Source organism: Hordeum vulgare, chromosome 3H, assembly GCF_904849725.1.
Source record: "Hordeum vulgare subsp. vulgare chromosome 3H, MorexV3_pseudomolecules_assembly, whole genome shotgun sequence".
Classification (NCBI taxonomy): domain Eukaryota; kingdom Viridiplantae; phylum Streptophyta; class Magnoliopsida; order Poales; family Poaceae; genus Hordeum; species Hordeum vulgare.
The window spans coordinates 554,849,659-554,866,968 of NC_058520.1; the positions used below are offsets into that span (position 1 = coordinate 554,849,659).

The window sequence follows — 17,310 nt, forward strand, 5'->3', positions numbered from 1 at the left end:
AACGGAAACGAAAATGAAATAGTGTTTTTTGGTGGAATAGACATGAAAATGGAACTTTCCATCTCCTTGAATATGGATTCTTCTTATTTTACTATAGGCATATGCCTGTTTTATAGCTCAACCATCAAGCAACACACGATGACACGATGAGTAGAATTAATCATTTGAAACCCAACTTTTACAATCATACATGTACCCAACTAGACCTTATACACAATTGCCCATTACTAATGCAATATTACGCTAAGTCGCTAGCATAATCATATTATTTTATAGCCATGTTACCAACTCATTAAATTTGTTTGTTTTTCTGAGTATTTATTTATGAATGAAGGAGTTTTTAAGTTCCAACACCCACTTCGCCTGCTCTGTATTTGCTTTTTGTCCGTTTCCGATAATATCTGTTTCGGTATTCATTTTTAAATTTCTGTATTCGTTTCTGCTTTTATAAAAAAATGAAAACAAATATGACATCACTTGTTCTGTTCGTTTTCATCCTAGAAGGGACTGAGCAATGTGGAGAAGTCGAGCAGAAATCACGGCCTTTCGGATGACCAATCAACTTGTAGGGACGTACTGCGTGCAGGATGTCCTCCCCTCCCTCTTGCATTGCATCGCCTACCTTTCGGCAACCTCCGCCATTAACGCCCCCGGGCAAATTCACGGGAAGGAACCAGCTTAGAGGAGGAAAATGTCGGCGACACGCTACCATACGCGGAAGCTAGCTACGCCCCAACCGCCTCCACTTTCCACTTCTCGTGGAAAAGCACCACGAACTCAGTCACCATTGCCTCGCCCTCTCACTCACCTACCTCACTGCAGCCTTCGCGTGCACTCTCTCTGACTCTTATACGCTTGCATGCTTCGCAACAGTACGCCGTAGCAAAAGGCCGGAGCCCATGGAGATCATCACCAAGCGCCCCAGGGAGAGGCAGGGCAATGCCGCCGACGGCGAGCAGCTCCCGCAACTGCTCGACTCGCCGCTCCCCACGCCGCGCCGCTCCTGCGCCTCCGCGGACGCGCCCGGCAGCAGCCTGCGGTGCGCCGCCGCTGCCTCGCCGCTGCGCACGCACGTGCCCTTCTCCTGGGAGAGCTCCCCCGGCGTGCCCAAGAGCAGCAGGGACACGCGGGAGGAGACGATGCCGCCGCCCAAGCTGCCCCCCGGGCGCTGGCCGCCGCCGTGCCCCACGAGGACGAACTGGTGCTACGGCAACGGGAGCGAGGCCAGCAGCGACGACTGCGACTCGTCGTCCTTCTCCGACGCGCTGGACAGGGCGTCCTCCTCGCCCGCGCGGATCGGCTCCTTCGACCGGGTCACGTCCAAGCGCTTCGAGGACATCTTCCTGGGCCGCGCCGCGAGCTTCGCCAAGGACCGCTCCTACTCCTCCCGCCACGCGCCCACGGGCGAGGCCAGCGCCGTCGTCGCCGCGTCCTCGTCCTCGGCGAGACACACGAAGCACTGGCGGCGACACGGCAGCACGCGCCACCACGATTGCGACGACGGGGAGTGGCCGAAGAGCAACGACCCCGTGAAGGCCATGCCGCGCGTCGAGCAGATGTCCCCGAGAGCCTGCGGGCTCATGGTATTCTTTCCCTGGAGCGCGAAGCGGGCTGCATGCGGGTTCAGCAGCCCGTCGACGACGCGTCGCTCCGTCGCAGTTGATCATTCGCCTTCCCGCGGCAGCGGAAACCCTACCCTGCGTGACGCTCTGCAGGAGGACAACGAGACCGACGACATGGACGCGCAAGACCCGCCGCAGCAGCCGCGCGGGGAGAAGAGGAGCCGCGAGGAATGGCAGGGCCGCCGCGGGTGGGGCGTCTCGTCGCTGCTCGACACGAGCAAGAGGTACTGCACCGACGCGCGGAAGGCCCTGAGCAAGCTATCCATTGGATTGGGCGCCGACAGTGGCGGCCCTAGAGTTGGCAGGGGCAGGAGGAGCGGCAAGCAAGATGACACGTCCATAACGACGACCGCGCCCGTCGTCGGCGCCAAGCTGACGAAACTCAAGTCTAATAACAGAAATTAAGGAGGGATTGGGATTTGGTGGTGCTGCGATAGAAGTTGCACAGACAGTACTACTACTTATTTCTTTGATCTCCATCTGTTCAGCTAGATAAACTAAACACAGTAGCAGAGCTACGGTAGTACCCCCTCCCTAAAGTTTAGTGATCTACTAAAACGTCTTATATTACTTTACAGAGACAGTACAAATTACTGACATATTTTTGCTGAAATTCAAATTCCTTCGGTACTGTGTATGTAGAAGTTCACATTAATAAACGCTTTAGTATTCCTTAGATGCTACTTCATCCTTTTCATATTAATTGACGCTCAAAGGAATGTACCTTGGATGAAGGGGGTGTTATATATTCTAGATTGTATCTTTAGAGCATCTTCAACAAGCGATCAAAAATTGCTCCATGCGTTAAAATCTAAAAAAATTAGGACACCAGACAGTTTCTGTAGAGACTGCAAAATAATGCGTGCGTAAAAAAATTTAAACACGTGCTAAAAAATGCTATCGCACGCTGTAAATTTATGACGTCGGAACGTGCACGTTTCATAACTTACACTGCGTATTTTTTTAAGGCGCATCATTTTGGCATTTGCAAAATTAATGTTGGTCTCGGCATACTAAAAATGCTACAGTAGCGCGCGGAACTTTTGTGTGTATATTGGAGATGATCTTAAGACTTTATCGAATGATTGTTGAGTGACTGTCCTTAATATAATTTTCATTCCTCCAACTCAAACCAGAGCGGCAAAGAAAAACAAATAATTGATCAATGTGGTGCTTTTTTTTTTGCCATGAAACATAGGGATTTTTATTCCAAAGGTATAGAATTACAATCTTGAGCAACTAATTTAGTGATGCATGGAGGTGGCTGGCCCAACCAACAAGTTGTGCTATCACCACATCTACCATAGTTTGCTAAACAATGAGGAACTCTATTTTGTTCCCGGCTAATTTTAAGAGGAATAACAACCCTTTCCATAAGATACCTCCTAATCTCCGAGACTAAGTTACCATAGGCCGATCTATCAAAGGAATCCGTCGCAATCATCTTGAGAGCCACCGCACAATCAGATTGCAGCACCACCGAGAATTGAGAATGAACCACCGCCAGCTCAAGCCCTTCTTTCATTGCGTGTAGTTCTGCTTCAAGAGCTTCATTGCAATGGAACAATTTGCGATAGGAGGCAAAGATAACAACCCCTTTATCATCTCGGAGAATCATACCTGAGCCCGCCGACCCATCCATAGGAGTATAAGAGCCATCAACAGCTGCCAGAGCTGGCCATGGTCTACTAGGTTGTAATGTTGGCGTAGCCAATGTAAGTGCGGACTCCATGACTGGGGTTTTACCTTTCAAAATCTCCTCAACACTCAGGGATATATCTTTGTAGGAATTGTAGTAGCTTGAGAGAAACGAGCATGAAATATCCAGCAGGGGTATGGTTTTGCCATGTATGACTTCATTCCTTAAGTGTCAGATTCTCCATAGCACCATGATGATCCTGCTCCTTATGAATTCTTGCGACTCCACCACAAATGAAGCAGCCACTCCGTACCTGTGCAAATGATATCCATCCTATTGGGCAGCGGCCAGAACGTTTGCATTGAGTCCCATAACCGAGCAGCATTGGGACACACCAAAAGTGCATGAAATGACGTCTCCTCGTCACGACCGCACAGGGCACAGGCAGCAGATGTGCCTATATGTCTCCGGTTTTTCTTCGCCGATGTAGGTAGTGAACCTGATATAACCTGCCAGGCGAAGTGCCGCATCTTTGGAGGAGCAGCGGCATTCCAAACTAGTTTCCATAGTGGCCGATCACCGGACGGGGCTGCAGTACACGCACCTGGGTTGATCTGATTCCAGCAGGTTGACATAGCAAAGTGATAAGCACTCTTGACACACAAGTTACCAGACCTATCACATGGCCATGATACAAAGTCCTCCATTTGGCACGGAGAAGTACGAATTTTCAGAATAGATACAACATCAGCAGGGCAAAAGAATTGTTGCAGTAAATCAAGCCTCCAATTCCCATAAGCGTCGAGAAAATCCTTTACCTTATTAAGGTGACAGTTGCACTTTGGAAGAATAGGAGTGAAGGGAGGACCACGAGGAATCCATGGGTCTCTCCAAGCACGTATGTTTGCACCGTTGCCAACCCAACAGATCATCCCTCTTTTCACCAAGTCCAAGCCATATTCAAATCCCTTCCACACCGTCGAAGAATTGGTCGGAAACACCGTATCAACCAGGTTGACATTAGGAAAGTATTTTTCCCTTAAGAGTCTTGCACACCGTGATTCCGGAGTAGTGAGAAGCCGCCAGGCTTGTTTGGCTAACAGGGCTTGGTTGTAAGCACGCATATCCCGAAAGCCCAAACCGCCACGAGACTTAGGGAGAGACATTCTTTCCCAAGCCACCCATGCCATCTTCCTCTTCCCATTCTCTACCCCCCACCAATATTGTCTCATCATTTTTGTCAACTCATCGCACACTGAAAGAGGTAGCTTGAAGATACTCATGACGTATACAGGAATGGCTTGAGCAACAGCCTTGATGAGCACCTCCTTACTCGCAAAGGATGAATAACGTTCACTCCAGTCTACCAGGCACTTGCTCACCCTGGATTGTAATGATTCAAATCTCCCCTTGTGCATGCGTCCCTATGGAACAGGGAGACCTAGATATTTAGGCTCAAACACTTGTTGGGTTACCCCCAGGATCTGCTTAACTTCCTCTACATCTTGAGTAGAACAACTATGAGCAAATAGGATGGAACACTTTGATGGGTTTATAAGTTGACCCGTCGCTGAAATATAAGTGTTCAACACATCCTTAACAATTGTTGCCGACTCCGCAGATGCACGAAAGAATAGCATAGAATCATCCGCAAAAAGAAGATGTGAGATAGCAGGAGCTCTCCTACAAATTTTGATAGCCTCCAAGCCTCCTTGTTGGACTGTCACATGTAATAGAGATGATAGCGAGTCAGCCACAAAGAGAAACAGGAAGGGTGATAAAGGATCACCTTGACGTATGCCATGGGTAAGTGCAAATTGTTCCAACAATCGGCCATTAAATCTGACTGGGAACTTCAGAGATCTCACACATTCCATTACTAGGGAAACCCACCGCGGTGCAAAACCCCATTTCAACAAGGCCTCCTCCAAATAGTCCCAGTCAACTCTATCATATGCCTTTGAGAGGTCGAGCTTATAAGCACAAAATTTTGTACTTCCAGAAGAGGACTGGATATGATGGATACACTCGAACGCAATGATTGAATTTTCCGAGATCAAGCGTCCAGGGATGAAGGTGCTTTGATTTTCTAAATCAGCTCTGAAAGACAAGGCCGCAACCTATTAACCATGCACTTCGATACAATCTTATATATGACATTGCGAAGAGATATTGGGCGGAAATCCTGTAGTGTCGCCGGATGTTGGACTTTAGGAATCAGAACAATGCATGTGTCATTAACTCCTTGTGGCATATGACCGGTATAAAAAAATTGTCGGACCGCTGAGATAATATCCTCCTTCATACAACCCCAATTCCGCTGGTAGAACCGAGACGGAAACCCGTCAGGGCCCGGTGCTTTTAATGGGCTAATTTGGAATAGAGCATCAGAAATCTCAGAGTCAGAATAAGGAGCCAGCAAGCGCTCATTTGTATCAACGGAGACCTTCGGCACTAGAACATCCAGAACAGAGGCTTGATCTAAGGTTGGGTCCTTTGTGTAAAGCTCCTGGAAATAAGACGCTACCATGCGCTCCATCTCCGAAGGTGATTTACACCACGAGCCGTCCACCTTCTATAATCTGCGGATATTATTTCTCCTCGCCCTCCACACAGCCTGCCGGTGGAAATACTTCGTGTTGCGGTCGCCCTCCTTCAGCCAAAAGATGCGACTACGCTGCAGCCACATCATCTCTTCACGGTAGAGGAGCTCATCTAAGGTTTGCATCTTCTGACGAATTAGGAGCCGGTCAAAGCCAGTTAGCTGTAGGTTTTCAAGCTCCTTGCGCAGCAATTCAATCCGTTTCTCCACCTGCCCAAAATTCTCCTTGCTCCACTTAGGAAGATCAGCCATGACAGATTTTAGAGAGGCCGCCACATTACCTAAATCACCTCCTGGTCGAGACCTTGCCCATGCTTTTGATATGATCTGTGGGAGCTTAGAGTCACGCTCCCACATGATATCATATTTCGGAAGCCCCTTGCGTCGGCGATCATCCGATGACTCCAGGAACATCATGATAGGACAGTGGTCAGATCTCGAGGAAACAAGGTGTTGAACCCTCACATATGGAAATAACTCCCTCCACTCTTCACATGCACATGCCCAGTCCAACCGAACTCGAACATTGCCCTGTCCATGCTGACCATTATCAAAGGTGTAGGGCACTCCCTTGAACCCTAGGTCCACCACTTCACACAGCATTAAGGCATCTCGAAATGCCGCCATTTGGCTTTCTCCCCTACTGGTTCTGGAGAAGTGTTCATGCTGCCACAAGGCTTCATTAAAGTCGCCGCACAACACCCACGGGAGAGCCGAGGTACCTTTCAGTCTAACGAGATGATCCCACATACGCTGACGATGCTCAACCCTTGGTTCTCCATACACAACGGTAAATCTCCAGCTCTTCCCTGCTCCATTATCCACTACAACCACATATATAAACCTTTTGCAAGATTCAAGTATTGTCACCGTGAGAGATTCATCCCAGAATAAAGCTAGTCCCCCTCCACGGCCGTTGGAATCAACACCACAGAAGCCTTTCAAACCTAATTTCCACTTCAATTTTTCCACTTTGACACTTGGTTGTCTTGTTTCAGCAAGAAACACCAAGCTTGGGGAATGGGCTTTTACAAGAGCCCGAACTTCACGAACTGTCCGACGGTTCCCCACCCCCCCCGGCAGTTCCAGAAGAGGTGACTCATTGGGATTGGCGGCACTCCTCTAAGGAGCCCGCCGGGGTTGTATCAGAGTTGAGATCCTCACCTCCCACCCTTGCCCTCTTGCTGCACACTGAATTACCGGGTCCCTCTTGGGCCTCCGCGGCGAGACCATCAGTAAGCAGTAAAACCCTCCCCTTCGGGGTAGCAGAACCCTCAGTGCCTGGTGTTACAGTATCCTCCATCTCATTTAGCCGCTTCCGAGAGGACTTATCCAACTCCATATCGCTTGGCTAGTTGGTTTTAAGCGGGCTAGAAGCCTTATGTTCTGCATCCACCACCTGAGCCGCTTTGCCCATCACCTTCTTGGATGCAGCCGGGTGCGAAGTAGCCTTGTGCCCAGACTGGTCCTCCCTCTCCGATCATACACGTACCAAATGATCAGCGTATAGGTAGGCTCCAAACTTGAGATCCTTCTCCTCAAACACGCCATCACCACACTCTTTATGTTCATGCCCGATTACACCACAGGCACTACAGAACCTTGCAAGCTTCTCATATCTTACTGCAAAGACATTGCGAGTTTTGTCCTTAACAATGCTAACAAATTTTGTCAGGGGCTTCCAAATATCGTGATTCAATCTAACTCGGATATAGTCACCTTTGGAATTTCCATTGATCCTGGTCTCAAGAACTTCCCCTGCCGATCGAAGCAACTTAACAATGAGAGCATGTCTACAATATCCGTCAGGCAGCTTGTGAATTTGCAACCAGATGGGCATATACACTATCGGAACCTCTTCAGCTTTCGTGAATCCATCGTAAGGAGCTAGCAAAACAGCCATGTTACGAAAGAGCCATGGTCCTTGTTGCATGATTCGATCCCAATCACCTAGGCAATATACCTGCACGACGAACAGATTCGTCCCTATAGGGCGGAACCGAACTTGCTGGGAGTAATTCCAGGCTACTCACATGTCCTTATAGAACGCAGCCTGGCTAAAAAGTTTTGAAGTGTGAACCCTAGCTAGGGCGACCCAACGGATCTCCTCCAGCAGTTCAGGGGCTTCCTCCTCAACCACAACATCATCAAACTCATCCTCATGGAGATCCAACTTGTCAAAGAAGTCACCGAGGTCATCCTCCTTCTCTTGGAAATCACAGTTCCTCGAAGAGAACGCTGACGCAGCCGCCATGTTAGCGCGTCTAGGGTTCCTTCCGCGATAGCTAGAGTAACTGGAGAAGGGCGAGGGGGGCGATGGATGTAGGAGAGGGGTGGGGTGTGGAGAGGTGATGCGCTCACGCGAGATCGCCGGGGGCGCCGGCACTGGTGGACTTACGGCGGGGAGTCGCCGTAAGGATTGTAAACCCTAGCCTACGCTAGGGGAGTCCAGGAAGGGTACAATGTGGCGCTTTGTTGTGCTCTTATTTCTAGTCAACTATTTGTAAGGAGATGAAAAAAGTCATATGTAATGGATATTCACGGTGGTCTATATGTAACTGGTATAACCTGTGTTTACGGATAAATGCATATACTCTTCCTTATATATATACAATACAAACTGCTTTGTGGCCAAATGATATCTCTGTTTCTTTACATATATAACCAACCATACATTAACCAAGAACAGTTCCGGCAATCGACAGCAAGAGCAGTCGCTACACACCATGGGACACTATCCACTAATAAACCATCAGATTTGGGAGACAAAAAATTAGCTATAGCATGGACATCACTATTTGCATCCACTTTAGCATATGTAAGTCGTCTAAAAGTAGATTTTGGGTCAGTCGATATTTTTGTCCGTTGATTCATGCTTTCAGATATATGGTACCTTTTTTCCTAGGCTGCTCTTTGAGTAATTTTGGGATGGGTTTTTTGGATTGGCCATAGATTTGGGTCAGACTATCTTCTGTTCTTAAATAGTTATAATTCATCATCTAATTTTCCTTTTCATGCAACAATGCCACATCATAAGTCATGCATATAGTCATAAGTTATTTTTTTTCATTAATCTCTTCATGCAAAACATAACCTCATGCATGAATTTTTTTTCTAGCTAATTAAGCAAGCCATTTTTATAATGGTTTTTTGCATTACCATTAGTTTTCTAACATTTATCCATATATTTTTTAACAAGTTTTTCGCAGCAACGCGCGGGCCATCGTCTAGTTCCTTAAGGGGTTGAATCCCATTACCTGCGCGTCCTATCCTTTCTCCCCTCCCTTTTTTCCTTCTTCTAGTTTTATGTGTTTTTTCTTTTCTTTATTATTTGGTTTTTCTTTTTCATCTTCTGTGTGTATTTTTTGGTATGTTACTTGAGTGTAATACCTACAAATATTACTATCTTTGTTTCATAATATAGTGCATCTTGATACTCTAAAAGTCAAACTTTATAATCTTTGACCAAGTTTATAGATAAATCTATTTATATCTATGATACGAAATATATGTAATATGAAAGCATGGCTTATGATGTGTCTAACAATATGTATTTGATATTGTAGATGTATATGTTTTCTTTATAAAGTTGGTGAAAGTTTGTAATGCTTGACTTCTCAAAAAATATATACGTGCTACACTGTGGAACGGAGGGAGTGTAAAATGAATCCAAAAACTGCACTATTATAAGATTATTCTTTGCATACCAAAAAGAAGTGCAATCTCAATGCAAAGTTTTTCTTTTATTTTTCATTTTTCTTTCTTCTTAAATGGTAATATCAATGTCACTTATTCATTATTCCTTATAAAATTCATTATTTTGAGATGCTTTTATTTTCATTTTCATTTTATTTTATTTCATTTTAAAGTTGGTGCCAATGTCACTCTTTCATTCCATCTTAGGAAATTCAATTTTATGAAAATACCACTATTATATGCTTCTTATATATATTTTAAAGCAAATGTTTTTATGTATTGTGTGCGAATTTTCTCATTGGTTTAGATATTTTTATTTTCTTACCTCTTAAAGGTTATACAAATTCCACTGATTCATTCTTCCTTAGAAAATTTCGTTATTTTGATTTATTTTCAGTTTTTATTTAATTTTATTTCTTCTTAAAGGGTAATACAAAACTCACTAATTCTTTTTTTCTGAGAAAAAATCATTATTTCTTTTTTAGTTTTTTATTTACTTTATTTCTTCTTGAAAGACAACACCAAAGCCACTATTTTGTTATTTTTTATAGATTTTATTGTCTTCATTCTTTTTTCACTTTTTAGTTAATTTCCTTCCTTCTTTAATGGTAATACAAATGCCAATAATATATTCCTTCTTAGGAAACTTCTTTTTTAGAAACTTTCATTCTTATATGATTATCTTGTATATTATGAAAAAGCACAATCTGTGTGTAAATTGTTTGGAAATTTTGTCATTATTTGTGTTTTCTTTCTTCTGAAAGGGTAATGTCAGTGCCACCAATTCCATATTTCATAGAAACTTGTTTTTTTAAAGATAGCTTTTATTTCATTTTCAAGGGTAATACCAAAGCCATTAATTTTCATCCCTTCGTAGGGAACTCCCTTGGTATGGATGCTCATTCGTGCATAGAAAAATTGTGTGCTCGTTCATTATTTTGATTTATTATTAGTTTTTATTTCACCTTATTTCTTCTTTAAGGATGATAAACATATAATAATGGATTTTTAATTAAAAAAATGGTTTTCCAAGAAGAAATGAATTAGCGGCATTGGTGTTACCCTTGAAGAGAAAACAAAAATGAAATAACAAGCAACACAAAGTAAAAATAATGAAAGTTTCTGAATAGGAATAAATTGGTGGCATTGATATTACCCTTTAAGAAAACAAGAATGAAAAAATGACTAAATTTTCGCACAATCCACACAGAAATTGTGTTTTTTATAATTCGCAAGAATAAGCATACAATGATGAAAGTACGCGAAAATAATGAATTTTTCTAAGTAAGAATGATGTTTTCTTCAAGGAAACAATAAATAAAACTAAAACAATATCAGAATAATTAAGTATTAAAAGGAACGATCAATTAGTGGGAATGTGTTGATGTCACCGCCGCCGTCTTCACTGATTGCCGGTGTCTTCATCGTCGCCGCCGCTGACGAGGTCGATGTTAGGCGGCGGCGTCCATAGGTGGGCTTGCGGTCCCTGGTGCGTGGGGGCGTGGTGGAAGCTGGTTTGCAGCACATCCTCCCGTGGCGAGGCCTCCCGCTCCGGTAACCGCGATGGCGTGGGGCACCAGTTCACGGCCCCCACTGCCTGCGCCATCTCCGGCGCGGTGCAGGACCAGCCCCACGACGCGCCAACGAGGTCCGCAGGGAATGCGGCCACCACCTCCTCCTCCTTCGGCTCGGGGATGGCGACGTCGCCGGCCGGAGAGAGGGCCATGGCGCGGTCCAGACCCGGTCATTGACGCTCATCATGCGTCGCCATGGAGTCCTCCATGACACGTTGAATGAGGCTAGCCTCCTCCTCCTCCGTCATGCGAGGAGGTGGAGGTGGTGACAGAGACTGTGAAGGCGATGGCGTGGGCGTGATGCCGCGCACCCGCGTACGCCCGCACACCTCTCGTGCCCGTCGCGGCCCCGCGACCATCCCGGCGAAGTACGAGGCACGACGCACGCCGTGCTCGTCTCTGAGTGAGGTGTCCCACATCATGTTGTCGGCTGCGTACCTCGGGTCGTAATAAAGGTCGTCGGGGAGCAGGCGTCGACAGCGGTCGATCTCCTCGCGGCGCGCACGACCGCTCGTCGGCACCGAAGGGATGGGGACGCGGTTGGCGAAGAGATGCCACGCGTTGGGGAGGTGGACATCACTCCACGGGACCGGCGTCCCCGTCTCCCAGTAGCGCCGGCAGACCTAAACACTGAGGTACTACCGGTCGCGATGGCCGGCGTCGGGCCTGGGAGCGATGGAGAAGGGCGCCGCGGCCTGGCGCGGTGGCGATGAGGCCTCCTCCTTGATGTAGCCGCGGCGGCTTCCCGACGAGGAGTCAGCCTCGCAGTCGTGGGTGCCCTTGCGGCCGTAGTTCCACAGACCCATGGTTGCGGGGCCGGCGAGCTCGACGAGGAGGCTAGGGTTTCGCGCGGGGGACTGTCGGGTTTCGAGGAGGCCGCGGCGTGGCGATGGGAACTGTGAACGACCGGTCCACGGCTTCCTCATTTAAGAAGGACCGCGACCTTCCACTAGACGGATGACAGGCGGGCCCGGCCTCTCGTGCGCATTCAAGCAGGTGGGTGGGAGGTTGGTGGCCACGTGCCACGCGTCCCCTCCGTGGACGAACGCTCGTCCGTTTGGTGTCCGCCGTGACCCAAAACCCGCGCAAGTTTGCGCTCAAAATGGGTCGCGTCGGACACGAAACGGACGGGATGGGTCCGAATCGTCTCGCGTTTGGTCGCCCTGTTTGACCGTTTTACCCTAAACGGACGGGGCGGACAGAATGGGGTCATGCGGCGGAGTTGGCCTTACATATAGCTAAAGTGGTAAACATATCTTCTTCATCTTCCTTTTGCAACTTTTCTAGCAAAGACGTGTGAAAGATGTGGAGAGGATGGTACCAACAGAAATAATCATGCTACTATGTAGCAAAGACCGCGAGTCGCTAAAAAAATGTAGCAAATACCGCGTATAGCAACGTTGTATTTGAACTTGACACAGCCGAGTGTACATATAATGTCGATCAGTACTTTGATGCTCTTTCAAACACTAATTTCAGTGCAAATTATGTAAAGCAAAGCTTGTGGTTTTCATGCCAGGCTCTGGATTGCACGTGCAATATCAGTAGTATTTTATTAGGATCAAACAGAGCAAGAAATTAATCCACCGTTAAAAAAAGAAGAGAGCACACGATCTGATCATGGAATGACAATTGCTTCTTTGTGATTCGGATGAAGTGATTAGGAAGTTCTTAAAATAGCTAGCTTGCATTGGGAGTAACCGCACAAACATAGCCTCCTATTCAGGGGCATGCTTGTACAAAATCTAGGGGCATGCATGTTTGTGTTGACTATACTTGAATTGCCCCGGCTTACCCGCTTGACCTCGAGTTCTTGCAGCCTCCTATTCTCTCTCCGGGCCATAGGACCTCCATATATATATATATATATATATATGCAGACCGTAGTCCCTCCTCTGAATGCCAATTGACCAAAATAAGGAGGAGCCTCACCAAATAAGGAGGCCCAAACAGTTGGTGCTGCGCCCGTGTGTACATTCTCCTGTCCCTGCCAGCCATGGAGGCTTGGAGGAGGAACGCCCTGCGCTCTGCGCTTCTCGTGCTGCTCGTCGTCGTTTCATGTGAGCGCCGCGCCCCTCCCTCCGTCGGCAGGCCGGCGACGTGCTTCCCGTGGTGCATGTTTCTTCCAGGTTTTGTTTATGGATGTGTGACGATTGCTTGGTTGGTTGCAGGCGGGGTGTCGAGGGCCGAGGGGGAGAGGGAGTGCTGGAGCATGGACATGGGGTACGGCGTGTGCGTGAAGCCCGCCGGGTGCAGAGCTGCCTGCCATGCCCTCGGCAAGAACGACGGCCAGTGCAACGGGGTCTACATCTGGCCGGTGTGCGAGTGCCTGTCTCCACACTGCCACTAGCTAGTAGGATTGGACTGGTGGCAGCCCGCCTCGTCGCCTCGTCCGTCCGCCGTCAGTTGAGCACCTCCGCTTGAGCAGCTGCAGCCTGCGACGTCGTAGCAAGTTACGTATACGGCTAGCTAGGCGTGCGTTTGCGTTTGTTTCCCGCCCGTGGCGTACAAAAACTTGAAGTATGGTTTGAGGCATCCCCGCCCTTTTGGCCCGCGCATTGCTGTTTATTTTATAAATGCCCACACAAGTACATATTGGTTCACTTGATAAAAACTTGATCTCAAAGATTTGGCATGCTTGAACCACCGTCTCTGATACAATTGTTATTTCTAGCATGGTCCATGCACTTGCGTTTTTCTTTTTTGCTTTTTCTTCCGAATATACAAAGCTTGCGTATATTTTCAGTGGTAGAAGGAGCTGAAAGAGAACAAATGGGGTACATCACATGAGAAAATCAAAGATGGCATAAACATGGCGTTCTGAGTAGAGAGACTCGGTCCAAACAGAAGCCACAACACATCACTAACCTACCCCTCACCAAGAGAAACATCCGGGACCGAAACGATATCCTAAGTCTCGAAAAACAATCACCGGGTACGTCACTAGCAATCAAGACGATACCTTCATGAAGGGGAACGACGCTAACATCGTCGTCATCCAACCCAAAGAATCGAACACGGGGTTCCCCGAGTGCTCCAACAAGGGCACGAAGAAAGGCCCCGATAACACCTTCATGAAGGAGAACGACTCTCACGTCACCGTCATCCGATTCAAAGAACCGAACCTGGGGTTTTCCCCGGTGCTCGAATAGAGGCACAAATAAAGCACATGACATCGTTGTCATGAAGGGGAACGACGTTGATGTCGCTCCCATCTGATCCAAAGAATTGGACCTGGGATTTCCCCCCGGTATTCAAAGAGGGGCACAGAGAAAGGTCCTGGCAACGCCTCCAAGAAGGGGACGACACTCTCACGTACGCTGCCAATATCAACAAGGCGAGCAGGGATTTCGCCCTCGTCTATGTCTAAACAATCCCAAATTTGTTAGGATGGGATCTGAAGACACGGAACATGTTGCTAGCTAAGACCGCCACATCCAGAAGCTATACTACGCCCATCGTCGAAGGATGGCAACGAGCGTCGCTAGACGCCCAAACATTGGATTTGACAAAGGATGGGCAAGACAAGGAGTGACGGATATGGTTGGAGGTGCGGAGATATGATTGCATTTCCACTAGGGCTCTTGTTGGAGCGTCACCTCTGGCCTAGCCTGCTCTCCCGAGCGCCACTTAGTGCTAATACCACGTCCTTTGATCCCGCGGCGAATGAAAACCACGAAAAGTATTTCGAAACAGAGGGAATATCTTTTATTTGTTGGTTTACGTGGGTTGATTGACATTGCACGTGTCTTTATGAATTTGACAGTTCAAATGTGGGATGTACAGACTGCATGGGATTGAACACATGTCGTTCGTGCCCACGGACAAATAGGAGCTCAATTAGGCAAATACGGGTAAATGTCCATAATTCAAGCCGAACCCCGAGCTAAGATGCACCCATTGAACAGTAAAATAAAATAAAAATAGAAAACAATTTTAGAAAATTCTGATTTTTTTGGTAAAGAGTGCATGAGTGCGCGATGTTCGTGTCAAATTTCAAAGCATTTAGGCATTTGAGCAGTTCTTAACAAAAAAGACAAAATCCGATCAAAGCAGTGCAAAAGAGTAAACTTTTTCATAGACCCTAATTTTGTCTTTTTTGTTGAGAGCTTTTCGGATGTTCAAATATTCTCAAATCTGGCATGAACATGACGCACTCAATCACACAAAAAAAAATGGTATTTTTAAACTTTCCTAAAATTTAAATAATTAATTTTACTGTTCATGACCGGGCTCATGTGAGTCCGGAAGCCAAATGGTCGCATCCGGTAAATATGATCTAGCTTGCGGTTCATTCCGCCACACCTTCTTTTCCCCTCGAGTAGATTATAGAATATTCATCTGAATTGAAGTCGATGCGTTTCTGGTGCCACGGGGTACGGCAAAGCTATTCATTCATGCGTGCCTAAACGTACAAACGTGGCACAGAGATTTAAAAAAAAAGTACAATAATGTCTCCGGGCCATTTCATGGCGAGGATAGAATCGCCTTCAAAGGACCCATCTTGAAACTTCACTCAGGTTCTAGGAGGCAAGACACCAGAAGAAAAATAACCCGTGGCCTGCGGGAGGTAGCCAGGCAGGCAAAATCCCTTCCTCCACCAGCCGCCATCACGACCGCCGCGGCAGGAAGGACACGGATACGAGCGGCGGTCCCTGCTCCTCCGTGCTCCACCACTGCCGCGAAATCCTTCCAAGGCGCACCCACCTCACCGACGGGCAGCGATTGTGCAGGTGAAAAGGGGTAGCCATCTCGTGCGCGAGCAGATGCAGATGGGATCGATCGCAACGACGCCTCCTCCGGGATTGAGTTTCACCCCGCACCCGGGTCGGCAGGAGACCGGGGGTGAAAAGGCGCGACGGGACGGGTGGGGCGACACTCGCGAGTGTGTGCTCTGACGCGACCACTGGGCTCAATGATGGATGGAGCCCGGCGCCGCAACGAGGCCCTGCCCTGGCCCCGCCACGCGCGCGGCGGAGGAGCCTGAGATCGCCGCGTCCCACCACGTGGGTCGTGCGCCCTCCCTCCCTCCTCACGCGGACCTAGAGCTCCAGCCGCAAGCGTCCGTGCGCAACCCGACGACGCCGGCCGGCGGCCGGTGCGCCGTCCTCCTCCTCTTCCTCATCCCCGTCGCACGCACGGCTCCAGCTTCCAAGTGGCGACGAGGCATAGCCATCACATGACCGACCGGTTCGCCGCCTTCCGCCTTCCCATCGTCGACCACATGATCACTCACTCGTACATTTCCATAATCTCCTCCGCGCTTGTACAGCTCACGGTCGACAGGGCGAGAGCGCGACGGCACAAGAATCGCGCATCACCGGTCATGATCCCCGGTTTGTACCCATGTTGTAAGAATTAGGCGCGGCTAATTATGGCTCTCCGTGTGGCAACGAAAACCCGGCCTTCAAATAATTTCTCACTCACCGGTTGATGGATGATGAATGATGAATGAATCATCTCCCAAGTTAAGTACTACCAATCAGATCTTATTAGTCCTGTCCAACGGCCACCTTACTTTACCATACCAATCAGCAGGTCGCGTTCAGAAACGCCGCACGAGCTCCCATCCCTTCCATTTTTTCCCTCCCGGAAGAGAAGGGGCATCCAAGAAAAGGAGCGAGAAGCTGGCTTTTCCGGTAAGATCGCTTTTCCGGCGTAGCAGCCGTAAGATCTCGGCAAGGGCCGAGCTCCACGCCACAAGTAGCTGCCGCTGGCCTAAAACGCTGCTGCGGCCCAGCGTCGTGAATTCAGGCATGGCATGTGGCAGCTTTTGGGAAACTTGAACAGTGCCGCTCCGCAAACAAACAAGCAGACCACACACACATACACCAACCATTCAACTCCATCATCAACGGTGAGCATTTTCAAGACGGAGAAAAACGAGAAATGTAATGGAGCTCATGCCTTGCACATGCACAACAGCAGAAGCCTCACGGTACAATTCACAGGATAAATCTATCTTCACTTCTACTGTTAAGCAGTAGTACTGCTCACATTTATCAACCATTTACTAGGGTCAGGTCAGGTCACCGAACGAACTTAGATTCAGACTTAATCTCCTCAGCATAGCTTAGCAAAGAGAAAGTAAGTAGTTAGTAGTAAGTACTCCCTCCGTTTCTAAATATAAATCTTTTTAAAAAATTTACTAGAAGACTATGTGCGGAACAAAATAAG

General features: G+C 47.8%; 1 protein-coding gene and 1 long non-coding RNA gene across 2 annotated transcripts; both read left to right on the plus strand.

Moving 5' to 3' along the window:
- The first annotated feature begins 659 nt into the window (after positions 1–659).
- On the plus strand, positions 660–2,275 carry LOC123440571. Its single transcript, XM_045117136.1, has one exon. It carries the CDS (start codon positions 900–902, stop codon positions 2,025–2,027), a length of 1,128 nt encoding a protein of 375 aa, XP_044973071.1. The 5' UTR covers positions 660–899; the 3' UTR covers positions 2,028–2,275.
- A 10,741-nt stretch (positions 2,276–13,016) lies between these two features.
- LOC123440572 lies at positions 13,017–13,801 on the plus strand. Its single transcript, XR_006630330.1, has 2 exons — positions 13,017–13,193; positions 13,305–13,801. It is a non-coding gene; the product is annotated as an uncharacterized LOC123440572 (long non-coding RNA).
- The last annotated feature ends 3,509 nt before the right edge of the window (positions 13,802–17,310 follow it).

Coding starts and splice junctions, on each gene's coding strand:
- LOC123440571 (XM_045117136.1), top strand. CDS start 900: ATGGAGATCATCACCAAGCGCCCCAGGGAGAGGCAGGGCAATGCCGCC.